This window comes from Kwoniella dendrophila, chromosome 1, assembly GCF_036810415.1.
Source record: "Kwoniella dendrophila CBS 6074 chromosome 1, complete sequence".
NCBI lineage: Eukaryota > Fungi > Basidiomycota > Tremellomycetes > Tremellales > Cryptococcaceae > Kwoniella > Kwoniella dendrophila.
This window is the reverse complement of record NC_089476.1, coordinates 246421-274078: the sequence shown is the minus strand read 5'-3', so window position 1 is coordinate 274078 and position 27658 is coordinate 246421. Positions and strand designations below refer to the sequence as shown.

The following is a 27658-nucleotide window of genomic DNA, read 5'->3' as shown; positions in this document are numbered from 1 at the left end:
ATTATGCTGTTTTCTGTATGAAATACTCTACTTTTATTTGATGTGACTTATAAGACTCTACTGTATCTCTTGCTTGATCCATATCGTCAGCAATCGAGTAACTTGTATTTGAGTTATTCTTAATTCAAACAACATGCTTACAAAAACGGTATGCCTAAAGTCTGATTAATACAATATATACAACATGAGGGAATCATAATTTTCTATTTGTATTTATCACCTAATTCTCTTCTGGCTGAAGGATCTAAACTATTTCTCATACCCAATAAAGTTTTTGATACAGCTTCCGTGGTTCCAATCATCGGTTTTAAAACTGCTATAGGTACAGCTCTGACAACAGCTCTCAATGGTCCCTAACCGTATTGAAAAACGATAACAGAACAGTCAGTCAATTTTACGCATTTTAATCACTTGAGAAGCATAAAATACACATCAACAACAGGCAAGAAAGACAAAAAGACTTACATCTTCACCTGATCTTTCATAAACTTCCATGGGAACAGCTAAAATAGTTTGAGCAGCATCATTAACATTTTTAGATAAACTTTTATATGCATCTTTTACACCCTGTTTAACATTTTGAGGTTGATTTGCATATCTTGATTTTGGATCGAATTTCATATTGGCTTCTTCCTCACTTGAAACATCATCATCATCATTTCCTGATCTAGCTGAGTTATTCCACGAATTTATTGAAGGTAATGTTGATAATACAGGATTATTTTCAACTTGACCAATTATAGGATTTTGATTTCCTTGACCACCTAGAACAAATTCAGCTTTTTCCAAAATAATTTGTGTACCTGTAGCTAGTTTTGCACCTAATTTCATCATTTCCATTGCAGTTGATTTGACGAATGAATTTGTACCTCTTTGCACACCTTTTGCAATTCTACCATCTTTTCTATATTGTTCAATTGGTAATAGGATCAAATCTGCTACACCAGATCCTACGTTGACTATTGATCTTATAGGTGAAACTCCAGATATAACATCGGCTAATTGATTTGCTTTTACATCAGGTGTCCATAAATCTTGTAATGTTGAACCTAATCTATCCCACCCAGTTACCTATAAATGGGAATAAATATAAATCAGTATTGCTTCGCGATGATCGATGTAAGGGAGAAAGCTAACTCACACCTGACAATGTGATATGCCTCAAAGTCATTTCAGCTCCATCAAAATGGAAGAAATTCATTAGTTCTATTGTTTTCCCTTCTCTAAGTGCAGTAAAATCTACTCTTTTAGGTTTATAATCTAATTTCAATTCTATAGGGAATATCTCAACGTGCTGGAAGAATGGTTCTTTTGATTTGACAGGTGGGGTAGAAGACGAGACATTCGGTGATTTTGATTGAGGGATTGAAGAAGGAGGCGATTTGAAAGAGAAAAATCGTTTGAGGAAATCTAGAGCATCTTGATCTACGTGTAACCGTACAGGTAGAATTTTTGTCTGTATAAGTCAAAACGCAATTAGCTAGCTGCTTTGCAATGGAAAAAGAGAAAGGCCATATTATGCTCACTCTCAATCGCAATTCTTCCTCTCCGCCATCTTCCAATCTAATCCCTTTTAATTCAATTCTAACCATATCAGCATCTGTTTCTCTTACATTACCTCTACTGTCAGATTTCATCGACATCAAGAATTTTTTCCATGTTGAGGTTTTGATGTGATCAAGAATTTCCATTTCTTTTATCTTAATTTCAACTTTAGATGCAGTGGATTCATTTGGTTGATAAATATCTAAATTAGCAATTAAAGACGAAAGTGATATTTCAATTTGTGGTTTCTTCGATCTTGTCAATCTTTTACCCTTTAATCTGGTTTTCTGCTTTTTCAATCTAGCTTGAGCTTGTTTTATGCCTGAGAAAGGCTGAGTAGAAGGTAAAGTTTGCCATGAACTTGCTGTGCTTCCAACTTCTGTATTATCATTATCTTGCTCATCACCTAAATCTTCTAATTCTTCATCTATAGCCGCTATCAAAGCTGCATTATCCATTTCTGAAGAGTTTCTACCTTCTAAACCAATATAAATCGAGTTGAATAATACTGATTTTGTAGCTTTCTCAATGTCGATAGACTCATCTGCTTTTTGTCCAGATGCTAGTAATTGTCTTATTTTCTCGAGCCGTTTTCGCACAGCTCTGATCTCATCTTCTATAGCTTTTCTAGTTCGGGGCCAATCGTACCCATCATGAAGGAGGACCTTGACATCACAGTTGCTAACTCTCACTCGTATTTTGCCGGACTTAAGGCTGATCATTATAAATTAGTCACTTTCCAAAACGACAACTTCAGAATAACTCACTTATCATCAGATCCTTTGCTCAATACTGGCAAACTGTCCCAGTAGTTCTCCTCCATGTCGAAAGGCTCGTGAAGCAAAATCCTGATAGTTTCGCCACCGTGCTCCGGTTCCCCTTCATCCGTCTGCCACGATCTCAAAGATTCTCCAGTTGTTCGATCTAATGTCGGTTGATTAGATGCAAGACGAGAAGCTCGATCCAGATAGTCAAGATTTGTAGGTAAATCATCATCAATCATGTCCGCCCCAGATACTATGTCTGGAATCAGGTTGAATGCTTGCTCATCGATAGAGTCAAACACATTGATAGATTGATCGAGAGTTGTGGGCGATCGAACTGGCATGGTAGGTGCGCTATAGGATAGTCAGTCAACAGCAGACTCATCAAGAAATTGTACTTACTCTTTTTGAGGAACTATTTTTGCGAGATCTTCTATTAGACCTCCGAAACTAGCCAGAGAATCCGCACAAGCTGTGATCTTGACTTGCACTTGAGGTATCTCCAGCTAGAATACGTTCGTCAAATCATGCATCATTAAGCATGGTAGAAGGTAACTTACTGAGACCTCGCTTGTCCCTGTCAGATCTCTTATAAACTGGAGGTCCACCGTGATGATCTCGGCTAGTTGGGCATAGCCTGCTTTCTGTGCGCAGAACAATCAATCAGTGTTGTTAGCAATACTACAGCGCTCGATGACAAAGCCAAGTATGAAACAAAGCGCAAGGTAGATAAGGTGGACTACTTACTTTCCAGGCTTCGACCGATTCTCCCTGACTGACGCACAATGCATCAACTCCAGAAAGATCATCGACCGCCAAGATGGCTAATCTGGACGCGCTAGCTTTAATCTCATTCTCTTCTCCATCAGACCTTATATCTGTACCGATATCCATAACGCCAATGACAGCTACTACAGCGCCACCTAGAGTAGGTGCAGTGGTATGCACGGAACAATCTTGCAGTAGGACCTTGATCCTAGTAACTTCAGACGGAACTACATCTTCGAAAACGCCTTCAGGAGTTTTAGCAAATCTAGCAAGATCTGTTACCCAATCAACAGTTTTCAGGTGAAATGTTAAGCCGAATAGTGATACCGAAACTCCAGTCTCTTTAGTAGACGTAATGACATTCGTCAAAGAGGAGAATCGTAGTTGTACCAACGGGTGTCGTTGGACTGTTAATCCGTAAGGTGTTGTGCGGCCCAGGATGATAACAGGATTGGTAGGATCTGATTTATCGGAAAATTCAGCATCCATCAGTGAAAGATTAAATGCCGTTTCATGCTTTCCAGCGGTATTAGACTCCACTTTGATACCCATATCACTTGCTTTGAGTGCAAGTATTCTTTCATTTCCATCGGGTCTAGGTATATGTAAGGATATATCGGTTTCACTAATTTCCAAATTTAATATCGTAGCTGATAGTTCTGAATCATCTTCCTCTTCTGTTGAGCTTGATGCTGATGAACTACCTCTGGTTGAACCCGGTGCGCCGAAAAATCGACTACCAATCATCTTGAGATCATCGCGAGGTTTCGGTGCTGATCCATCTCCAAATGCACCGTCTAACCAGTGTGTCATATCGTCGGCGAAGAATTGAAGACCTTCTATAGTTTTCTGCTTGATCTTAGCTTGTACAGAAGGGATTTTGCAAGTGATTGACGTTGTTTTCTTTTCCGTAGCTGCTGAGGTAAATGACCGCATCTCAACGCTAGGTAGTAGCGGGGAAACATCGATATCTGTGGAATCCGGTGCAAGTGGTCCGATGACGAGGACGGCGCACGATTTTCGCTCTTTGAAACCCACAAAAATTTAGCTTATACACTAATAAGAAAGGGTGCTGGAAAGGTACACCTACCTGGAGCTCTAGAGAAGAATAGGACCATCTTTTCCCACATGATATTCGTTCCTTCCCCAGAGCTTCCCTCGGGATTTTTATGTGACATGTCGGATATTTTTTTGCTTGAGGTTATCTTGGTTCTCAAATGATGTAAATCAAGCGTCACGATGCCGGATCTCAAATGTCCACCATCGCCCCAAGTGTTTCTTTTGTTGATTGGTGCAGGACACCGGATATCCAGTCGAACAAGAGGACACTTGATGTTTATGATAGGTTTGGGTAGCTGAGTAACTTGTATGGTCGAAAAAGAGGAGGCTTGTGCATCTAGATCATCAATTATGGACTCTGTAGTGGGCTGACGAAGGAATTCAGGCGGGCGACGGTAAGAGTGTGTACCAAATGACTGAGGGTGATCTGTCTGATCGAGAGTAGAGCGAATGACGGGAGCGATACTGCGCAACATCGGCAGAAGACGTTCAACAAGGGAAAGATCGAGGAATGTGTGAACGGGATGAAGCGATATACACGCAGCTATGAGACATTCAGTAATTCGCTATCGGGACAGAGCTTGAGAAGCAACTGCTTACTGGTGTTATCAGAAAGCTCCTTTTTCACACTAATGACTGGACCTTCGTCCGCTTCAGGCGAAGGTTGATGACCGCCTTTCAGTATTCCTTTACCTTTCTGTTTGACTTTCCATTGTTTCTCGCTGCCTCCCGATTTCCTTTGCAAGCCTGAGTTTCTCCAATCTACCGAATCAAACTCGGCGAAAGTTGAAATGGACGAGATATTGCGGTTAGAGCTTGGCGTGACGGGGTTTGACGATACGCCAGGGGCGACATCGTATTGTCGTGGTAAGTTGGTATCGAATAGAAGAACAGGGAAAGCGCCTCCCGGAGGTATGTCAGACGGATCTGCGGTGGTAGTGTCAGCAGCTAGGTACTCGAATAGAGATGCATCTTGTAAGGTGATCTGGAGCGTTGGAGGAGGTGGACCAAGGCGTGCAATAGTAGAAGTTCGTCTCGGAAGTCGCGTAGCTGAAGGATAACTGGGTCGGCTAGGTCGACTGACGATCTGAGGTTTGAAGCCTTTACTAGAATAATGAGCCACAAGGGTGTCAAGTCTTAAGCGAAGATGACCATTCGGTATGAACGTCGTTGAAGGTTTAGTCCAGAAAGCAGCTATGTTGTTGTCGAATTGCGGGTCGGAAGAAGCAGTCATATCATATACGACAGACGCGAAAAGGGCTTTCATTCGTATTTGGGTTGATAGTTGTGGTTGATGAGGACCCAATGATGTAGTGGTCTGAGCATTGACCTGAGAAACAGTAGTATCGTTATGTCCTGCTTCAGAGGCGTACTGTAAGGCAGCTAAGATCACGGTAGCTTGTGCAGGAAGAATAACCGTAGCGATAGTGCCTAATATCACTTCCACATCGATTGTAGGCAAACGAGTTGATGTTTGTTTCGGCAATGAAGGGGACGTCGGAGGCGATGCTGTCGATGCTGTAGTGACTGATGATACCGAACGGGTAGTCTTCAAACGTAGAACGATATCTTCTGAACCAAACGTCAAGAGCAAGGTCTCCTTGGGTGGTTTACTGGGTGACGTAGGGGTTGGGGTAGCTGATCTACTTGTTCCGTTTTCACTAATGGATGTTTCAGGAATGCTAGGTATAACATCACCAGGTCTTTCACTGATAGCACTTAGGTACAAACTTGCCTCGTAGTTCAGATTTGACATCGAACTCTCTCTTAAATCGACAACAGCTTGAGACATCATCATATCCTGGTATTCACCATTTGTACTTGAAGACGAATTTGATGAAATCGAGGATGATCTGGATGATGATGGTCTGAATCTGGCTTGGGATTCTAAAACTGCCTTTTCAGATTTGGGTAGCAGATGAACATTAACTCCAGACAACCGAATTGATCGAATTGTTGATTTCACATCCTTATTTTCCGAGTGCGTAGCTCCAGCTTGACTTTCATCAGCATATTTGATTTGATTAACTCTAATCTCAAAAATCCCTCCGTGTTCTTCATCGTCAAATTTGATTTGTATGTTTATGTTCTGTATTTTAAACTCCAATCTAGATAATATACGTTCCACTAGACCAGCTAGAACTGTTGTACTTTCCACTGTAGCAGGTAAAGGTTGACCGTCCGAACCAGGACTTGTAGGGACACCAAAAGGGAAAGATCCGGGTAATTCTTCGTTATTGAAAGGATCGGGTGAATTTAAAATGAGTGATTGTCTAATTGATTTATCCAATTCAGCTTCTTCATATGCATCTAATTCTTGATGTAAGAAATCATCAGCAGCTGAAGTGACTGATTCTGCTAGATCTCGATGAGATTTATTTTGCTTCGACTGAGAATGAGAATTTGTGCTTTTACCTTTGTTCTTTGATGAAGGTCGAGAAAGTGTAAAAGAAAGTGTGAGCGTATCCAATGTGAGACTTAAGGGATCCGACCACAGATTGGATACCGGCACACGAGCAGTTACTTTAGATAAACTACCTGATGTCAATGTAAGGGGTATTGAAGAAGGGATTAAAGAATCTATTTCCTATATAATTTAAGATAATTACAAAGAAGTGTAGTCAGTTGAATCGACTCTTGAAGCTGAAGCACAACGGCGTGAAATACAGTCGCATATTGACTTACATTGGTATCTACTTCTAATCCTTCAATTTCTACCCATCCTTCACTCAATTGAGCTTGTATCCTTTCAGCGTCTAATGCTTCATCTTTGACAAATCTTCCTAAGGATCTCTTCAGTATATAGGACAAGAATCTTCTTTGTATATTCGCAGGTAGCGATATAGATGGCAATGATGGAAGTGTAAATGGTAAGGTAGTGAAGAAAGCAGGTAAAGAAAACATGACCGCTTCCTCTCAGCTCTCTTTGATGTGGTTAAGTTTGATTGTGCATTCTAGAGTTCCTGTTTTGATAAAGACAGAAGAGTGGATTGCAGTGTTCATGAGTTGTATACAATTATGGTGCAGTCTGTAAGCTATCTCTTACTGAGATTATCTTGTGTCTGAACAAAGGTTAAAAGGTTAATCGCCACCGGCTATTGAGATGATGCAAATAAACCGATTAAGATATATCAGCTGTCGTCGAAAGGGGTTAGATAGCGGTCAACGCCGATCAAACGGTAGATAAGGTTGACTTGGTGAGCGGAGACCAACTTAACTCCTTTATCAACCCCATAAGTGCCACGTTACATATCCCCGTTTTCCATTAAATCGGAGCTTATGGAACTGTAAAGTCTAGATTCTAAATACTGTTGCCGCTTGTAGATGGAGAATACGTAATACAGATGATGATAATAATTTCCTTAATCTTTACCCTTAAAATCTACCCTGTAACAAGTGTGGAATTGCTTGACGCGTAATGATAATTGGTGCAACCTCACAACCCTCACCATAGATGTTCAGGTTATTTAATTTTGCCGCCACATTAACTTGTATAATCGTATAATCTTTGAATCTTGGCCCCTCATTTCTTTGCTCCTACTACCCTAGCTACACCTGCACCTGCACCCATGACCATTTGTCATTTTTACCCTGAATCACATATAAACTACAAACTACTGCCATCATCACCACCATACAACTCTCAATGACAACGACAACTGCCACCTACACCTCACACCTCACTCACACACATAGGTAAATCATCCATTCAATCAATCATTGTAATCTCTTTTATACACTCTTCACATCAATCAATCTAACAATCAATTACTATACAACTCACTCATTCACTTCCTATCCTCAGTGTCGTAGATTCTTTACACGGCTACATATACAACGCGTATCAAACATCTACGCGTAAACTATTCACCGTACAAGAAGGATTGACGTATCGACCCTTTCTCCACTTTGGACAGAACCCAGTTACTAGAATTAGCACTAGTACCACATCATCAAACGCTCGAGCTTCCCAAAGTTCATAGGAAATTTTTCGATTTTTTTGAAATAAACATCCTTTGTCCAACATCGAATTATATCAACAACAGTACCTCAACCTTTCCATTCTTCTATTTCAGCATATTCATAGGTTTTACGTCAACGTATAACTATCTCGCGTAATATCAGTCCGAACGACTTCAACTTAGTACAAGAGGTTGACCGAGCGAACAGGTTGTAAAGGTTCAGTCAATTCCCTTAACGAATTAGATACCAAGCAGAATCAATAAATACACTTGAAGAAGTGTATCGGACCATTAGAATTCTGTATTTACATCTCTCTCCATTGTGAGTAAAACCTTTCAACCTCAGGTTGGTTCTGCATCGGCGTACCTAGATCAGGTGGTATAGAGATTGCGATTGTTTGGGTTTTTGGATGCAAGTCATCATCAGAGATACGAGATAGGTGGAAATGTTATTATTAGAATCATCTGGAAAGCTTCATCACCTCCTACATGTCAAGACTTGAAAGGAGATCATCATCACCCACATTTCCGTTGTTGGCGGTCAATGACGTTTTACGTTCTACGTCTAAAGTTTCAACCCTTCATCTTCTCTTCTTACCATACTCCGAATTGGCTTTCCGTTCGTATGTCGACATCCTATCTCTTATCGTAGCGGCATATCAATGTTTTGTAACATCGAAAGCTGTGTCATTCAACTCTATCTTGATCCATTATTATCGCAATATCTCTTTTGTCCCTTTTAACCTTTTACACCCCGACTTGGTGGTTACTTCAACTCCGCTTGAACAACATCGCATGTCGTCTCCTCCTATATGGTCGGACTCGCTTCTGCATAATCACGCTGTCATTCCGATTATGACATTATGGTTATAAGCGGAGCTTGAAGATGTAGTCTCATCTTTGGTCGTCTCTGTTCCGCCCGACCTAATCGCTTTTGACTTAAATAGTTCAGATAGGAAGACCAGTGTCTTGTTAGATTTGCTATAATCACACTGCATTTGGAGCCAAGCTGACCAATTTTGCCTTCGTATCTACCTTTTCCTAAATCACATTTAACCTTCAAATCCTTGCTTCCCTCATCACATCATTCTATCATGCCGCCTATCACCAACAACACGCGTAAAAATCGTTCACGCTCTTTCACCGCTTACCGTACAACGCTCCCTCTATATATGTTACCAAACCCTCGTTCACCTATATCCCGATCAACAATGTTAATCCCACAGCATCTAAAGGGAGAAATCATGTCTGGTGTAGGACTTGTGAACGGTGTCCGGGTAACTCGTGAGTATGCGGAGATACAGTTGAGAGATATACATTAGAAGCTAATACGAGCCATTTGGGTTTTCTTAGCCGATGACCCAAGCAGAGTTGTCACTGTCTCAGCTCAATCAGGGAAGACAGGTAAAGAAATGAGTATTTCATATACAAATTGCAAAGTAGTAGGAAACGGTAGTTTTGGTGTCGTTTTCGCTGCTAAAATGCTACGTAAGTTTGCTGTTGAGATTATCTTGCCAGGATCTAAGCTGATAACCGATCTTTAGCTGTGAAACACGATGATGGACCCGAAGAACCTGAGTCTGAGATTGCCATAAAAAAGGTGTTGCAAGATAAACGATTCAAGGTGAGTTGAACATTTACAGTGGTAAAAAAGTGCAAGTTCTAACAGTACTCTATAAAATGTATATAGAACCGAGAGTTGCAGATCATGCGACTTGTATCCCACCCTAATGTTGTCGACCTTAAAGCCTTTTTTTACTCGAATGGTGATAAAAAAGATGAAGTTTACCTCAATCTCGTTCTTGAATTTGTACCTGAAACAGTTTACCGAGCATCTAGACATTACGCTAAACTCAAACAAGCTATGCCAATGTTACAAATCAAATTATACATGTACCAGGTAAGTTAGCTAATAGAAGTAAGAGTGTGGGACCTGTTCAGCTAATTTGATCTAACCCTGTGCGAATTAGTTACTTCGATCATTAGCATACATTCACTCAGTAGGAATATGTCATCGAGATATTAAACCACAAAACTTATTGTTAAACCCAGCAACAGGTATATTGAAACTATGTGATTTCGGTTCAGCTAAAATCTTGATTGCTGGAGAACCAAATGTTTCATATATCTGTTCAAGATATTACCGTGCACCCGAATTAATCTTTGGTGCAACAAACTATACAACGAACATTGATATCTGGTCTACTGGTTGTGTAATGGCCGAATTAATGCTTGGTCAACCACTTTTCCCAGGTGAATCTGGTATTGATCAATTAGTAGAAATTATCAAAGTATTAGGTACACCAACTAGAGAACAAATCAAAACTATGAACCCTAACGTAAGTTACACCTTAACCTGATTTGTTGTCGTAAAATATTTGGATATACTGACGTGTGATTTTGTTTGACAGTACATGGAACACAAATTCCCCCAAATCAAACCTCATCCATTCACCAAAGTATTCCGACCTAGAACACCACAAGATGCTATCGCTTTAATCAGTAACTTACTTGAATACACTCCAACAGCTAGGTTAACTGCTCCCGAAGCCTTAGTCCATTCATTCTTTGACGAATTGAGAGTAGAAGGTTCAAGATTACCTAATGGTAAAGAGATGCCTGCTTTGTTCGATTTCACTAGAGAAGGTGAGTCCTACATGCGCACCTCCCAAGTGTAAACAAAGACTATCGCTAATCTGCAATACTTGAACAGAACTATCCACTCGACCTGATCTCATCAGACAACTCGTACCTCCACATGCTGAAGCCGCTCTTCAAGAACGAGGAATCGATATTGAAGGTTTCGTTCCAATTCCATTGGAGCAATTACGTATCTCCCTCGATGTGAGTGCAACCTGAAAGACATACAGTATTCATTATGGTTTGCGGTGACATGTACTAATACCAGGTTTTTTTCCCACTATAGTAATTCTTGTGTCAACCTCTGTATACAATTTCTCCCAAAATTAACTCTATTAAATCCATAAATCATAAAAAAATCATATATCAACTTTGTCAACATTTTACCTATATATATTATATATACCCCTGAAATATCTAAACGATTTCTTATCATTCTCTTTTAAAGTCTCTTTTCTCATTAATTTTAGCATCGTTTCCTTTTTTGAGGTTGAATAAGGTTATTACTCTTCTTCTACTTAGATTTGGATACAATTCTTTTTGGAATGAATCGGGTTGGTTTTTTTTTGGAGTAATTGTATCTTGTGGTACAAGTTGAAAGAATTAGAGGCTAATCGATATACAAGGTATCAATTAGATTATATCTGATTTACCTGGTTCTGGTTTGTTCTATTTTCTTATTAATTATATATATTCTTTTTCTCTTTATCTATCAAGGGAGAGTGAAAAGAATTTTAAAACTGTATGAAGTGAAATTATGAAATGCATGGATTCGTGTTATCTATCTATTTAAATATATAAATGTGACAATCAATCGGCCAACATACAAAATATCGAGAATACCATACTCATTCGTCTTTGCCCTTTCCATGTAACTTGATTTGGACTTCAATACTATGATCTGAAATCTGGAGGTAACATTTCTTGTGAAATATCAAAATCATTTAAAGTTAAATTACTTAAATCATTTTCGTCTGATGGATCTTCAATTTCAGTTTGATGATTATCATCACTATCAGTTGAATGACTGTTTATAATAACGAATTTGATTCTGGTTTTAATCATATTTTTAGTTAAATTCAATTTATCTATTAATCTTCTTTTAATTCTATCTTGATTTATATTTGAAAACATATCATCATTATGATGATTATTTTCTAATTGATAATCTCTTATCCATTCATTCAATTGATTTAACACATTTGTCTTTAAATCATTGAGAAATAATTGACGATCATTCGAAGATTTACCATGAAATGTTATTATCAATGAATTACCTAAATCATCACTTTGTCCAAATAAATAATTTGATAATCCATATTTTTCATTAACTATTAAATTTGATGAACTTATAATTTGTTTACCATTGATAGTGTTATTAAAAGTTAAAGGTAATAATAACCATTTTAAACCTCTAAATAAATTTAATTTAATGAATTTTTGATTATTGTTAGTATTATTTTGTAAAGGTAAAATACCACCAAAATCAATAGCATGTAATTGAGTATATTTTATTTTATCACTAAAATCATTAAATAACATTGTTTCTTTATCTTTTATTTTATTTCCAGTTAATTTCATTTTAAATGATTCTGAATATGTTAATTTTGTTAATGAAGGTCCAATTAATATTAATAAAATTTCAAAAGTTTTCAAGTCAAATTTCTCATATATACTAGGAGTAGTAGAAGAAGAAGATGGTTTATACCAATGATATTGTCTTTTATTTATGAATCTAATCATTTGACATGTCATTGTTCTATAACATCCTGAAAATAAATCACAGATTTTTCTAGTTTCTTTATATCTTTCATATGTACCTTCAATCCTTTTTATTGATATATCATTTATAACTTCAATGTCTCTTCCATCATTCTGATCATTCTCAGTATTACCTGGATTTGATGATGAAGACAATTGTAAATCCTTATAATTTATTGTTCTTAATGGTAATCCAGGTCTAAAAGTTAATCTATTAATTTGAAATGGATATAAATCTGAAAATAATTTTTTCGTTGAATCTTTTTGTGGATATACTAAATCATTTAAATGATTTACCCATAATAAACTTAAATATTTTACTCTTTCTAAAATTGATGAAACATTTGATATTGTTCTATCTAAATATGTTGGATCCAATTCTTCTTCTTTACTAGTTTTAGAATTAGGATATTTTGGTATAAATAAAGTATAATCAACTATAAAACCAACTTGTTTTGATCTTTTTGAAATTTGAACTTTTAATTCTAAATCTTTTGATAATTCTACACCATTATAACTAAACATTTTTGAAATTAAAAGAAATTTTCCAATATATCTTAACCATTCTACTACACCATTATTTATATTACCAACTTTTTCTTTGAAACCAGGTATTTTTTCATTCGTTCTAAAATGTTTCGGTTTATATGATGTCGTACCTCTATAATAAGGTATAAAATATCCTAATAATAATTTATATATATCAAATTGATTTTCTTCATTCCCAATCTTACTGTTATTATTACTTTCATCAAAAGCTAAGTTCAATTTTCTTTTAACCCAATCATAAACGATTTTTTGAATTTGATCAGATTTCAGTTTTTTCCATTCAGCAGGATTTAAATTATCACGTACATCTTTAATATCAATTTTACAATGTTCTAAAATATGTTCAAGAAATTTCGCTTCAACTTTTTCTTTATCAAGTGGTGTAATTTTTGGATCTTCATCATAAGGTATTTTTGAATTAATAAATTCTAAATTTGGTTGAGAATGTGATGAAATTATTAAAGGTAAATCTATAATTTTATTTTTTAAGAGTAATTTTATAATATCTAAAATTATAATTGGAATTGAACCTAAACCATTAATGAATAAATCATTATTATTGATCAATTCATTTGATTCTTTTAAAATTTCAAAAGGAATTTTATTTAATAAATTTAATTGATCAATTGAACATGACCATTCTAATTTTTTCATTAATAGTATTAATTTTTCGTTTTCTTTTGAACCGTTATTGAAATTCGATTCCTTCATTAGGATGTTTCGTAAGGGTGATTCTGTTCCATCAATTTTACCAAATAAAAAATCTGAATCTCTACCTCTTTCATTTGAAATATGATTTTTTAACATTTCAGAATCATTTTGATTATATAATTTAGTTGTAGAATCTTCTTTATTATAATTTACAATTGAATTTAATTCCTTACCTTGTATACCATTATCATCAAATTTTACACCTTTTTTACCTGATAAAGGTCCTCTTGTCCAATGATTGTTTTCATCTCTTTTCAATAATATTGGTGGTGATCTACCACTTGGTCTTTCAGGTCTTTTCGTCGGATCTCTTTCCCATACTTTACTAGATAGCATTGGGCCTCCCTCGTTATTATTGGCTGTATTCAGATCTCCTATGTCAGGTGGGTTGATTCTAGGTACTTCTTCATCTCCTTGATTTTGATTAGACTGTTGTTGTTCTCTCTTTTGCTTTTCCTCCTCTTCTTTTCTTTTCTTTCTTCTCTCTTGTCTTTCTTTCTCTTTACGATTCTTTCTAGATTCCTCATCTTCAGATGAAGTAGGACTTTTGTTATTTGACCTTTTTCGATCTCGTCTATCAGATTTACCACTTTCTAAGTCACTTTCTCCGTTTCCTCTTCTAGTCTTTCTACTATTCTTGTCATCTTCACGTTGACTTGAGCTAGAGGATCCGTTCCTCCCTTTCTTACTGCCACCCCCTAGGAATACGAATAAAGCAATAACCAGAAAGAGTACAATCAATATAGCTTCTGGTCTTGCGCTCCGAATTACAGTCGTTGCCATGTTTAATACGAATTGTCTCCTTATGTTAAGCTATATATAATCTTATATAATCAGCGACTTTGGATAACAGGTGAAAATAGTAAATATACTGACTCGTAGACCAGGCTGATACGCATCGAAGGTAGAAAATCAAGATAGGATTGCATTCTCCGCCAGGAGAGTCGTTTTGCCCTGATTAATAACTGCCATGTTAACGATGTTGAGTGCATTGGTCAATCGCACCTTTCATGAGGTAAGATTGACAACCAATTTCCCATATCTGCGATCAGCATCTCAACATCCTTTCATTCATCTCTCCGCGTTTGACCTTCCCGTCCCTTCCGTTCTTTAGTGGTGTACCTGAGGAAGTCACATTTGAGCTATGAACAGATAAGTAGGGGTTCGTTCCACTTGAATCTGCATTACGCTGAGCTTTTTGTAATCTGTAAATGGCAAAGTGGTCAGTCAGAAGGTAAGAAGGAAAGATGGTGAACAAGTCTCAATGATAGATTCATGAAAAATGCTATGTTATGCATGTTATTCGTTAAGATATGTTGATTCAGATACCGTCATTTGCAGAGATGGACTAATCTTCAGCTTCGTCCTCATCTTGATCCACGTCCATTTTCCCTTCATCGCCATTAGCGGAAGCTGCTGTAGGGGATGCGGGCGTTTCATCCTCATCTTTACGTTCGTCTTCCGCTGGTTCCGCATCTTCGTCCTCGTCTTCATCGGAATCTTCAATATATGCTTTAGATTTACTGTTGATAGGCAAATGCGTTAGGGCTTTATGGTGTGGTACGATTGATAAGAGAACTCACAATGCTTTGCCCTTCTTAGTTGCGCCTAAATTGATATCATCATCACCTTCATCTTCATCAGGATCTTCAACGTTTCTCCTAGACTTTCTCTGCATAATCATCAAACAGAATAATCGTCAGCTGATCAGTTCTAAATGGGGTCAGGATGAGGCGACTGACCTTTGCTTTTAACATAGCCAGAGTATTCTTAGCTTTTCTAGCAGTTCTTACACCTTCATCCTCATCTTCATCGACATCTTCATCTGCAAGGTCAGGGAGATCATCATCTTCATCGGAAATTTCACTTTTACTCCTATTATTCTTTCTACCCTTCTTTGTTGAACCCTCCTTCTTGGTAGACTTTCTACGCTGTTTCTTTTCTTTTGGTTGACCATCTTCACCACCTTCATCCCCAGAATCAATTGTACCTTGCTCCTTTCTTTTCTTACGTTTCTCAACGTTATTGGCTTTTCTAGCTTCATCTTCAGCTGCTCTAGCATTTAATTCTTCTTGCCATGCTAAAGCCTCTTCTCGTGCTTTACGTCTTTCTTCAGCTAATGCAGCTGCTTTAGTTTCGATTTCAGCTTTTCTTGCAGCCTATAGTAGATAATCATCAGCTTATCGACTCTAATTAAATTAGATACGAGTTGACTCACTTCAGCAGCTTGAATTCTCTCTTGCTCAGCAGCTCTCATCTTTCTAGCTTCCTCTACTCTAGCTTGGAATTCGCTTTCGTAGGCTTTCTGTTTATCCATTTCTCCTGGTGCTCTTCTCAGTAAACCATCACCATATCGTGCTCTTTGATCTGCCAAATCTGCATCGTAAGGTAGAGGTCCAGATTTATCGTCTGCAAGAGCTCGGAAAGTGCTGTTTAAGTGACAGGACAAATGGACTATTAGTAACGTTTTTGGACAGACCACTGGTCAAGCTTGTTAGTCAAACACTTACTTAGCAGCCTGTTGAGCTTGTTGAAGACCAATTTCTAGTTCTTCCAAAGTTCTCTTAGACACATCAAGGGAGAACAGCATCTCTGCTGCTTTCTGCTGTATCATAGCGATATTGTATAAGATGGCTCGATCAGAAGGTTGGATATGCATTGCCTATTATAGTCACAGCCCTATCAGTTCAGATTTTCTTGACTGGGTGAAAAAGGCCGACTAACCTGTTGACAATAGCCTAAAGCTTTGTTCATTGCACTGAAATTACTTTCTCTATTTGCTAAGCCATACCATGCTCTTGCAAGATACAGTAATACAGATACATTTCGACCTTTGAAAGAATTTGAAGCTGTTCCATACTGTTTTTTCGATTTTAAAAATTAGCGTTTTATCTTCCTTGGTGTACAACAGAATTCTCGTACCGATTCAATAGCTTTTTCTTCTTCACCTCTTATGAAATAGCAATGGCCCATATTAACGTTTACAGGACCTTCGGCTAAACTATCTTTGATTCTACTGAAGATAGCTAAAGCTTGACCTGCTAACCTTGCTCTGTGTTTTCCTTCATCAGCACCATTTATGTTGGATTTAGGTGGTGTTAAACTATCTTCTGCTAAAGCAATGGCTAATCCTTGAGCTGCATGAGCACAATTTGAATCTATATGTAACGCCCTTTCATATGCTTCAGCGGATCTCAAGTATTGTTTAGGTCTATCAGCTACTTCTTGGGATGATTTGGCTTCTCTACCTAAAGTGAAATGTAACCATCCTAAGGCGCAAAATGTATAGGCATCTGATTTGTCGTATTTCAATGTTTGTGAAGTGAATGCTAAAGCCTCTTTGTATGATCCTATTGATATGAGGAAATTAGAGTAAACAGATCGCAATGCTAAATTCGTCTCATCCGCTTTGAGTGATTCTTTCAATAGAGTATGAGCATCGTAATTTCGTCCAGCTGAAGCAGCTATCAATGCCAGTCGAATTTTGGCTATGGATTTCGTCAGCTGTCAATCTCTCAAGCGGCGGATTTATCAGCTGTGTATACTCACATTCCATGTGTTCAGGATGCTGTCTCAATACATCTCTATACCATTGAGCAGCTTTAACATTATCACCACCTTCTTCATATGCTCTACCTAAGTTATATGCTAATATCGTTTTAAGTACTTCAGCTTCTTTACCATCTGTTGAAGAGATTTTTTGAAGTGCTTCTTGATACATCCTTTCGGCAGTTTCAACATTACCTTGAAGTTGGAATAAAACACCTAGATTATCTGACATTCTAATCGTTTTCAAATCAGGTGGTGGTTGCGTTAAAGATAAATCATCTTGCAATTCAGATTCAGACTCAGATTTAATTGATAAAGCTGTTTGATATGCACTAATTGATTTTTCTAAACTTTCATCTTGCCATAATTTAGCTAAGTCAATGAAAATATCTGCATCTGATCCTATTCCCCTTAGTTTTGCCCAATCTTCATCACTTTCTGCAGATGCAACTAAATTATGTAATTCTGATAACATGTTTCTTGCTGTTATTCGATTTTTAGACAATTCATCTGGAGACATACCAGGATGTGGATATGCCAATAAACAAGCGTGTAATACTGAGTATTCTAAAGGTCCTTGACCATTCAATCTCCTAGCTGTTTGTTCGATAAAATTCAACGCTTCTCTCAAATTGCCTGTTCGTTAGATATATTAGCTGAATGCCTAATTTCGACCTAGAAGCTGACTTACCAGATTTGATAGCGATTTGACCTAAAGTCAACTCAGCCAATATATTGACTGTATTTGGATCTTCTGCTTTAGCAGCAGCTATATATCTACCTGCATCTGCTACATCTCCTGAAACAAATCCTAATCTACCTCTTTCTGCATTTGCGAGAACTGAATGACGTTTATTATCAGAATATTGTATAGCTCTTTCAGCTAATTTTGACGCTACAGGAATTTGGGAACCTTGACCTGAGATAGTTGCCAAAGCTAAAGCTGATGCAGGTGATTTGACATTCTTCTTGAAAGCTCTTTTGACGAAATCTACACCTTCCGTCTCTAATCGTAATCTCTCTTCACGTTTTAAAGCTGGTTCTCTTGCAAGATTTAATGATGCTAAACCTAAAAGTAACATGCAAACCCATGAATCTGGTTCTCTTGTCAAAGCCCTTTCCCAAGCTGTACGTGCTTTTTCTTTATCTCCAAGTTGCCATAAACATAAACCAAGACCTATACGTGGATCAGGTGACATTTCGGGATCAAGCGATAACAAATTCTGATAAGTGAGAAGAGCCGCTTCATGTGCCCTACGAGCGAATTGTAGTCGAGCCTAAGAGAATATGTAAAGCTATCAAGGTTATTCCGACGAGTGAAGTTCGTTGAGCTTACCTGAGCGGTCAAGGCTATAAGATTATTCGGCTGACGCTGTAATAACCTTTCCACTAAAGGATGTGCGAGACCAGGTTGTCCCGTGGCCAAGTAATGTATCACTGTATGGACGGCAAGTCAATTGTGTTGCACTAACGCCAGAAAAGAGACATCTACTGAGATAACTTACCTCGTCCCATAGCTAAACTAACGGGTTCATCCTCCTGTCCAGCTCCGGAAGACCGCAAAGCTTCACTCGCAGAGTTGAGATTAGCAGCAGCTTCTTTGTGGTGAAAGTCTTTCGTCTTTGTTCCCTCTACCATCTTATCGTATTCTATAAGTATATAATCAGCTTACTATGTCCCTTGCCTATACATGAGCTGCAAACTTACTGGGATTAGGTAGTATGACTTTGGGTGCCGTTCTGGCCAGATGCAGATGTAGATGTGCGAGCATGGCATGCAGGTTTACCAGAGCTACGGGATCAGGATGTCTGCCGGATGCACCAGCGAAGACTATTGTGGTTTGTCAGACTTGATACTTGATGCAGGTTTGATCCGGACCATATACTTACAAGTTATACCTCTCCTCAATAGCTCTTCAGTTCTAGCCCATCTTTCCTGTTTCCAATGTTCACTAGCTATCAATGTCCAATCCCTACATTCTGCTGAATAATCCGCCAACATATCTGGGATAACAGCGGCAATCTCATCTTCAGCCAGAGAGTTTAGGTCAAGGTCGGTTTGAATACCGCTGTAGTTTTAACAGTGTCAACTAATGTACTCACTACAGACTTGTTAAGATAGCTTACCCTTGACCGTAAATTACTATTGTTCGCTCGACTGGAATATCGAGCTCTGCCATTTTGTAGAACCGCCTTGAGTCAAAGTCTGTAATGAGTCTGGCTTGAGAAGTAATCTGGCTAGAAGTATGTTTTCGTATCTCGAAATATGTGTGATTTCGTCAATTCATGGTAACTTGATCATGTCGGATCAATGCAAGTTGCAAGTTAGCCAGGAACAAGTACCAGATATAGGCACGGGAGGGGTATCTCATGCTTACAACGCGCCTATCAGTAAACGCTTTGATCCGGAGAACAAAAAGTTGGTGTTCAAGATACAATTGCTTGAGTCGAATGAGATTGAAATTATGCAGAGAACATTGTTATATACTGGCTTAGATACTCCTTTATACACCACTTGACGACTCGAAACTTGCCTTAGACAAAGGCGTACATGCTCATCAGACCTCTACTTGGCTCAAGAGTCTTATTCCCTGCTGTTCAAAGCAACTTTTTCGCTGGATACCGGCTCATTCCTTTAATCTCTTCACCTGCTCTTCATCAACCTATCAACTTTATACGAAAACAAAGCAATATGTCCGCTGCCGCTCATCCCGTTCAATCTACATCAGAACCTGCTAAACCTGCAGAAGCTTTGGTAGACGCCACTGCTGCTCCTGCTCAAGCCGCTCAGCCCAATAAGAAATTAGGTGGTGATGGTGCTAAACCAAATAAAAAGGAGAAGAAAGACAAGAAAGGTGGTGGAGGTGGTGGACCATTAGAACTTAATCCTGCACCCGAATTCTTTGCTGAAAGAATCGAAATTTACAATAAATACAAAGCCGAATATGAAGAATTTGTAGCTAGTAAGTTAAGCATATCATAAATTCATATACCACAATTCAATGCGAGAGATACTATAAAAAAGGGAGTGCTAATCTCTTACGTTATTTTGGGATAGAACAAGAACGTGTGGAAATCACAGTTACATTACCTGATGGTAAAAAAATTGAAGGAAAAGCATGGGAAACTACACCTTTAGAAGTTGCAAGAGGAATTTCACCTGGATTAGCAGATAAAGTTATAATTGCTAAAGTGAATAATCAAGAATTATGGGATTTAACTAGACCTTTAGAATCTTCATGTGATTTGAAATTATTAGATTTCGATTCACCAGACAATAATTATGAAGCAAGACAAGTATTTTGGCATTCATCTGCACATGTTTTAGGTGAAGCTTGTGAAAGAAGATTTGATGGTTGTTGTTTAGGTTATGGTCCACCTTTAGAAGAAGGTGGTTTCTTTTATGATATGTCTTTAGCAAATGATAGAACAATTAGTCAAGAAGATTATAAAGGTATAGAAGATGTTTGTAAATTAACTGTCAAAGAAAAACAACCTTTTGAAAGATTAGAATTACCAAAAGAAACTTTATTAGAGATGTTCAAAGTGAGTTTATTATTATGATTCAAGGTGCAAATGTAATTTAACGATTGCAAACCCTCCGTACAGTACAACAAATACAAGCAACATTATATTAACGATAAAGTACCTGATGGAACAAGGACTACCGTATATAAATGTGGTCCATTGATCGATTTATGTCTTGGTCCTCACGTTCCTCATACCGGTAGAATCAAGTCTCTTGCTGTCACTAAAGTAAGCAACCCAATCTGGATGAGGAAGGATTCCAGATAGAGATAAGCTAACTTGACAATTCTACCAGAACTCTTCATCTTATTTCCTCGGTGACGCTAAAAACGATACCTTCCAACGAGTATATGGAATGTCATTTCCTGACAACGATCGAATGAAAGAGTACAAGAAATATCTTGAAGAAGCTGCTAAACGAGATCACCGAAAGATCGGTAAAGAACAAGAACTTTTCATCTTCAACGATGTCAGTCCCGGTAGTGCTTTCTTCTTACCTCACGGTATGAGAATCTACAATACTCTCATGAACTTCATCAAGGTAAGTCAAAGTAGCGCGAAAACAAGCTGTTTTGAAAACCCAGCTGATATGTTTATCTAGGCTGAATACTTCAAAAGAGGTTTCTCCGAAGGTAAGCTGTCTAGCAATCATGCTTGCGACCAATAGCTGACGATCTTCTATTCATATAGTTGGCTCACCAAACATCTTCAACGCAAAATTATGGCAAACTTCAGGACATTGGCAAAACTATTCCGAAGATATGTTCCAGTTAAAGAGTGAAGAAGAACAATTTGCATTAAAACCAATGAACTGTCCTGGACATTGTGTAATCTTCGATTCTAGAGAAAGATCCTATAAGGAATTACCATTAAGGTTCGCTGAATTTGGTGTTTTACATCGAAATGAAGCTAGTGGTGCTTTATCTGGTTTGACTAGAGTAAGAAGATTCGTACAAGATGATGGTAAGTATGTTTTCCAGTTGAAGTCAGTAACATAGCTGATATGTTTTCTTTTTGCGTAGCACACATTTTCTGTACACCTGATCAAGTAGAATCTGAATTATATGGAGCATTTGATTTCCTTGATGCTGTTTACAAACCATTTGGATTCTCTTATAAAGTTGGTTTGTCAACTAGAAATCCAAAGAAATGGATGGGTGATCTTGCTGTTTGGGATAAATCTGAAGCTACTTTAAGAGAAGTTTTAGAAAAGAGAGTTCCAGGAAATTGGCACGTTAATGAAGAAGATGCTGCTTTCTACGGTCCAAAAGTGAGTCAAAGACATATTGAGCGTTATTCCGTCCATCTAGCTAAATACCAGGTTTCTCCATCATTTAGCTTGATTTCCAACTCACCGATGCATTAAAGAGAAACTGGCAATGTGGTACTATTCAAGTAAGCTGTTGAGAAATATGGGTGTTGCCTAAGCTAAAACGATTTCGATACTTTCTCTAGCTTGATTTCAACCTTCCTGAACGATTCAACCTCAAATACCATTCTGCTGAACAAGCTAAAGATGATGCTCCAGGATCTCAATTCTCTAGACCTGTTATGATCCACAGAGCTATCTTAGGTTCATTAGAACGATTCATTGCTATCATCACCGAATCATCAGCTGGCAAATGGTGAGTTAAACCATTTTCAGCATGTTCAATGCCACTAAGTTTTCGTGTATGCAAGAATTTTACTGACAACAAACCATTGGAATGTAGGCCATTCTGGTTATCTCCTAGACAAGTTGTCGTTATTCCAGTTGCTAAACCATACGTTGAATATGCTCAACAAGTTACAAAACGATTCTCTGAAGCTGGTTTATATGCTGAAGCTGATTTGACTGATAATACATTAAATAAGAAAATAAGAAATGCTCAAACTGCTCAATGGAACTTTATTATGGGTACGTATACATTTGAATTCTTTCTATCGGTCCTTTACCTCGTTTTCCAAAGATTTCAATAGTTGTCTGACTAATATTATCGATAAACGTTTCTTGTACTAATTTATTATTTTTTTGGTTCACTTTCTATATATACAGTTGTTGGTCAAGATGAAATGGATTCACAATCAGTTAATATAAGAAATAGAGATGATGAAGTTCAAGGTAGAGAAGAAACTGTTAAACTTGATCAAGCAGTTGAAAAATTAATAGCTTTAAAAGAAACTAAAGCTGCTATAAGTAAACTCTAAAACGTTCTGATTAGATAATCGAAAATTTGGTTGGTCTACAGAGTTTTCCATCATTGGTTAAAGATAGAAGAAGCAGAAAGAAAGAAAGAAGATAAACTTTATTTTTGGGAGAGAATGTTGATTGTACGAAAATGGATAACATGGAATTGTGGAGAATCATGCATAAAATTGAGGATATGAAGTAACGAAAAAACATTCAAACATGAAAGAACATCATCCATGCTTCTTACAAACCTGCGTTAGGAAGTATGATGGAAAGAATGCGTCAATTAGATGAAGTATTAACACTTTGCAACCGATTATGACTTTATTGAGCATGAAATTTGACATTATATACATATCTGCATTAACACGATTTCCCTTCAGCAGTATAACATTTTAAGCACAACTGTTTTCTAATCATCATCGTTTTCACCACATACGGTTCGAGAATCAGAGCATAACAGGCATTTTAAGGCAAAAACCTAAGTATCTAGATTTCCAAACAACTATTCCAAACTGATTTAACTAAATCAATAGCTCTTTTTTCAATATCATCTGTACTTTCATTGATAGTTAAATTTGAAAAGATCGTACTTTCGATAGGTTCAGCTAAAGGTATTAATTGTGTAGAATACTACATTCGATTATCGGGGGGGGGGGGGGGGGGGGGGGGGGGGGGGGGGGGGGGGGGGAGAAAGGCAGATCAGCGAATGAGGAAGCATAAGATTTCGAGAATTATCTTTTGAGTGCAGAAAATTTTAACGGAAGGACACTCACAAGTCTAACAAATTCTTTATACCAACCGAATTTAGCTCTAATACTCCATAAAGATTCTTCACCACTCTCTAATAAAGTTAAAACACTTTTCAAACCTTGATTACCACCACTACTGTTAGATGATGTTTCATCTGCGAATGATCCAGGTAATAAAGTTGAAACAAATTGTTTTACAGTTAAAATCAATAATTTCTCAAGTCTAGAAGCTTGAATATCTAATGAAGTTTGTGCATCGTTAAATGCTTTTGATCCTTCTGGTCTTGATTCTAAAAACAAGGACAAGAAAGTAGAGTAATGTCAGCCTCAATAAATTAATTTACTGATCAATCAATCTCGTAAATTTGCGAATCTAATTATTGAAAGAAAGTATTCATATGACTCACCTTCTGTCATGTCATTTTCAATATCATCATCAGCACCAACATCACCACCTTTTTCTAAGATTTCAGCATTTCTTCTTGCTCTAGCCATTTCATCTTCTCTTTCAATAAATTTCAATTTATTTTTAATTGATTGTACTCTACCTATATGTTTTTCTAAAGTCATTTTTAAAATTTCCCATTTCCATTCATCTGTCCATCCATTTCCATTTAATGAAATTTCAATTTCATCATAATCTTCTTCTTGTTCCATTTTTTTTTCAATTAAAAATAAAAAATTTATAATATCTGAACCTTCTAAAATACCATATTGTAAATATTTATCTAATGTAATTAATTTTAATTGATTTGAAAATTTCCAATAAATCCAAATACTTTGTAATAAATTTTTTCTTGATTCTTGATCTGATGTTAAATATCTTAATAAATCTAAATATCTTTCTGTAGCATTTAAAAAATGTGAAAATGATCTTGAACCTAAATGTAATAATGTTTCAAATATCATTTTTTTATAATTTGGATATAATGATTCACCAGGTCCTGATGTGGAATTCGCTATACTTTCAATATGTAATCTGATTTCCGATACTGTTGCTTTTGATCGGAATAATTGCAATAATTCTTTCGCTTCATTGTGTAATGGATGATCTGGTAAGTTGAGATGTATTTTAGCTACATGCTACACATACTTTCCATTGCCGAATCAACAGCACAACTCACCTGGTTTCTCATACGCCCAAACTGGTTCAGGAGGTTGAGACGAGATCACACCTGCACCTTCAGCTTGCATGGGTTCAGGCAAGGTATCCAAGATCCGATCATAATATGCTAATCGCACTTCAAGTTCGGTGACTCGTCGCATGAACGCTCGTTTAGGATGTGAAGCAGGTAATTCAAGTTCGGGGATCCTACAAATACCAGCCGTCAATTGATATTTCAAGACAAACCATTCTACAAAATCACTTACCATTCTTTCCACATCCATTGGAAACCGAAATTACTTAGATGTACACTAAACCATTCTGCTACTCTTCTTGTAATCTCAACATCTAAACCATCTGTACCTAAATAACTAAATATCTTTCTTACTGCTCTTCCTACAGGTGGAGCCACAGTATTAGGTGATAATTTACATAATTCAGTTATAACTGAAGCATAATAAACTGATTTATATGCTGATTTAGGCAAAGTCAATAAACCATTTAATAAAGTCGAGATGACCAAAGATTCTGGGGACCAAGTCGATAAATCATTATTTTCCTCTTCGCCTTCTGCTGGTGGTTGTAAAGGTTTAAATGTGTTTGAAGGTAAGAATTTTCTCAAAGAGAGTAATAATGTCGCACATTCTTTTCGGTTAACTTCGTATATATTCATTAAATCTAATGTCAAACTTCTCAATACCCATCCCTCTAATGTGTCGGGTGAAGGAACCACCTGGAAGATGTGATTAGCCACAAATATGGTAGGATTTAGATCAAGTGTCTCAACTCACTTCATCTGCAAACAGTTGAATGTTGCCGATAAGACCTTCCCCTTTATCTAATTCATGAGCATCGACAGCATACATTTCAGGTGGCATTGAAATAGGTGCTATATCATATGGTTCAGCTTGAATTGTTCCCTCCGACAGGACAACAGATTCCCAATGTCTTGGTAGACTCTCAGGCGGGTTGAAGAAGTTGGCTCGTAAGGCATGAAGAGCAGAAAGGAAGTTATCGAGAGTCTAAACAAATGAGCAAGACTCAGTATAAAACCTTGCAGTGCGGTATATGATGCAAAACTCACATCAGGTGTAGGTGTGGTTTCTTGTCCACTTGCCAAAATAGGTGAGAAAGGGTCGATCAAGGCTTTGGTCTCATTTCGTCTACCAATGATGTATCCTTCAATAGCAGAGACCAGATTCTCAACATCATCAGGATTAGCCTCATATAGGACTTTCCCAGACTACTAACATGATTAGCAATCGTGCACCAGATTCGATCGGAAGGGGATTGCAGTACTTACCCGTATTAAGCCTTCTCCTACAGCTCTGACTGCTCTTTCAGCTCTATCTCCTCCTCCACCTACTTCTTCAAGGACTGCTAACAATGATTTATATAGTCCTAATAAGGAAGATGAAGTGACTAATCCAGCTGGCACAAGTGATGAGAAGAATTGAAGCTGTTTGTGCATGAAATGGCATCAGCTCATCTCTCTCTTCCGATTGAAAAACTTATGATGCGATAAACAAATCGGTAATGCCAGATCAAAGCGCATATCTTGATTTTACATAGGAATCAACTTACCCCTAATCTAACATTCTGCCATTCTCTACCTTCTACCCATCCTCTTAAAGCTCGACTCAAATCCTCTAAAACCTCTCGACCAGATTCAGAACCATCTTCAGCATCATCTGCTTTCCTCTTTTCTCCCGTTATGGCTTCTTCACTGTCTATAGCTCCTTGAGTGGATTTGATATTACGTGAAAGCTCTAGCAATAAAACGACAAGGTATGAGTGTTTATGAGGTTGTTGAGTTACGCTATATACAAATTATCAGTACTCGTAGTTCTCTTGATTTGCACTGTAGGTCAAAAAACTGATGACATGTATATGTATGAAGAACTGCGGACATCGCATCCAAAATTTTTTCAGAAGGCGAATCCAGATGAACTTACCTTATCCTAAAACCTTCACATACTCCTGCTGAACCTTCGCTCCAACCTCTTTTCAGGACCCTAGATAATCTGTGCGTATCTTCGACTGGTTCGAAGTTCTAAGAACGTCACAGTGATTTCAGCGAACAAGCTTCTTGTGGTATCATGGATGGCATTTTAAGTAAGACTCACCTCATCATCACCTAACTTGATTACCATTTTTCTCATCCTTGCATTTGAATTTTCGGGTATAGGTGGTCTGTCTCTGCCACCGCCTCCTCCACCACCTCCTCTTCCTCTACCACCACCTCGTCTATCATCTAAATGTCATGAGTTTAGCCAGAATTCACGCCAAAAAAAGTGTCGGGGGACTTACCTCTACCTCTACCTCTTCCACCGCCTCTACCGTAACCTCCTCCACCTGGGGAACCGAACGCAGGTTGACCATTGAAAGCTTGAGCATAAGGATTACCAAATCCCATCATCTGGTTGAAACCATTTTGATAACTCATTTTTTGATATTATACAAGTTCCCTGCTGGAGTTATTGCAGAAAACAATCGTGATTTTAGATTTGTCTCAAGAGGTAAATACAAAATTCAATAAGATGCAAGTTGGTTGATAGAACATTTACGCGCTAATAAGTTGAAATGTTGAAATTAACGAAGACGGGATCAAAAATATAGCATGCGAATCAATCAAACTCAATCATGAAATTACTGTACGAGTACCGAATGCCAGAATCAACAATCCCGACGCTATTGATATGAATAAGAAGAGAGATGTATGAAGAGTAGTGAAGTATATGCATGATCTGATATTACAAAAACAACGCCGTACGAGGTATATGATATGATGTGCTT

The 27658-nt window shown here is 37.5% G+C and overlaps 6 protein-coding genes across 6 annotated transcripts; 2 read left to right on the top strand and 4 right to left on the bottom strand.

Annotated features, from left to right (window-relative positions):
- Window positions 1–203: 203 nt before the first annotated feature.
- Window positions 204–7040, bottom strand: L201_000107 (uncharacterized protein; the record flags this gene model as incomplete). The annotated part of the gene is made up of 11 exons (XM_066215911.1): window positions 204–353; window positions 466–1071; window positions 1142–1456; window positions 1527–2259; window positions 2313–2663; window positions 2712–2815; window positions 2870–2953; window positions 3057–4102; window positions 4168–4680; window positions 4737–6723; window positions 6822–7040. The coding sequence occupies 11 exons, from the start codon at window positions 7038–7040 to the stop codon at window positions 204–206; spliced, it is 6108 nt and encodes a 2035-aa protein (XP_066072008.1).
- A 2302-nt stretch (window positions 7041–9342) lies between these two features.
- On the top strand, window positions 9343–10957 carry L201_000106 (uncharacterized protein; the record flags this gene model as incomplete). The annotated part of the gene is made up of 7 exons (XM_066215910.1): window positions 9343–9382; window positions 9452–9586; window positions 9643–9722; window positions 9789–9998; window positions 10069–10437; window positions 10510–10744; window positions 10812–10957. The coding sequence occupies 7 exons, from the start codon at window positions 9343–9345 to the stop codon at window positions 10955–10957; spliced, it is 1215 nt and encodes a 404-aa protein (XP_066072007.1).
- A 675-nt stretch (window positions 10958–11632) lies between these two features.
- On the bottom strand, window positions 11633–14542 carry L201_000105 (uncharacterized protein; the record flags this gene model as incomplete). Its single annotated transcript, XM_066215909.1, has 1 exon — window positions 11633–14542. One exon carries the CDS (start codon window positions 14540–14542, stop codon window positions 11633–11635), a length of 2910 nt encoding a protein of 969 aa, XP_066072006.1.
- A 565-nt stretch (window positions 14543–15107) lies between these two features.
- L201_000104 (uncharacterized protein) lies at window positions 15108–19487 on the bottom strand (the record flags this gene model as incomplete). Its single annotated transcript, XM_066215908.1, has 14 exons — window positions 15108–15282; window positions 15343–15431; window positions 15502–15918; window positions 15978–16188; window positions 16270–16421; window positions 16484–16618; window positions 16682–17247; window positions 17309–17944; window positions 18000–18585; window positions 18645–18745; window positions 18814–18957; window positions 19016–19138; window positions 19198–19376; window positions 19435–19487. The coding sequence occupies 14 exons, from the start codon at window positions 19485–19487 to the stop codon at window positions 15108–15110; spliced, it is 3567 nt and encodes a 1188-aa protein (XP_066072005.1).
- Window positions 19488–19999: 512 nt separating this feature from the next.
- On the top strand, window positions 20000–23022 carry L201_000103 (threonine-tRNA ligase; the record flags this gene model as incomplete). The annotated part of the gene is made up of 11 exons (XM_066215907.1): window positions 20000–20270; window positions 20366–20853; window positions 20917–21063; window positions 21131–21376; window positions 21437–21467; window positions 21526–21798; window positions 21858–22105; window positions 22174–22230; window positions 22291–22460; window positions 22548–22732; window positions 22871–23022. 11 exons carry the CDS (start codon window positions 20000–20002, stop codon window positions 23020–23022), a joined length of 2268 nt encoding a protein of 755 aa, XP_066072004.1.
- Window positions 23023–23494: 472 nt separating this feature from the next.
- On the bottom strand, window positions 23495–27308 carry L201_000102 (uncharacterized protein; the record flags this gene model as incomplete). The annotated part of the gene is made up of 12 exons (XM_066215906.1): window positions 23495–23638; window positions 23782–24047; window positions 24165–24809; window positions 24882–25069; window positions 25129–25595; window positions 25654–25884; window positions 25947–26105; window positions 26166–26321; window positions 26447–26681; window positions 26818–26915; window positions 26989–27116; window positions 27173–27308. 12 exons carry the CDS (start codon window positions 27306–27308, stop codon window positions 23495–23497), a joined length of 2853 nt encoding a protein of 950 aa, XP_066072003.1.
- Window positions 27309–27658: the final 350 nt, after the last annotated feature.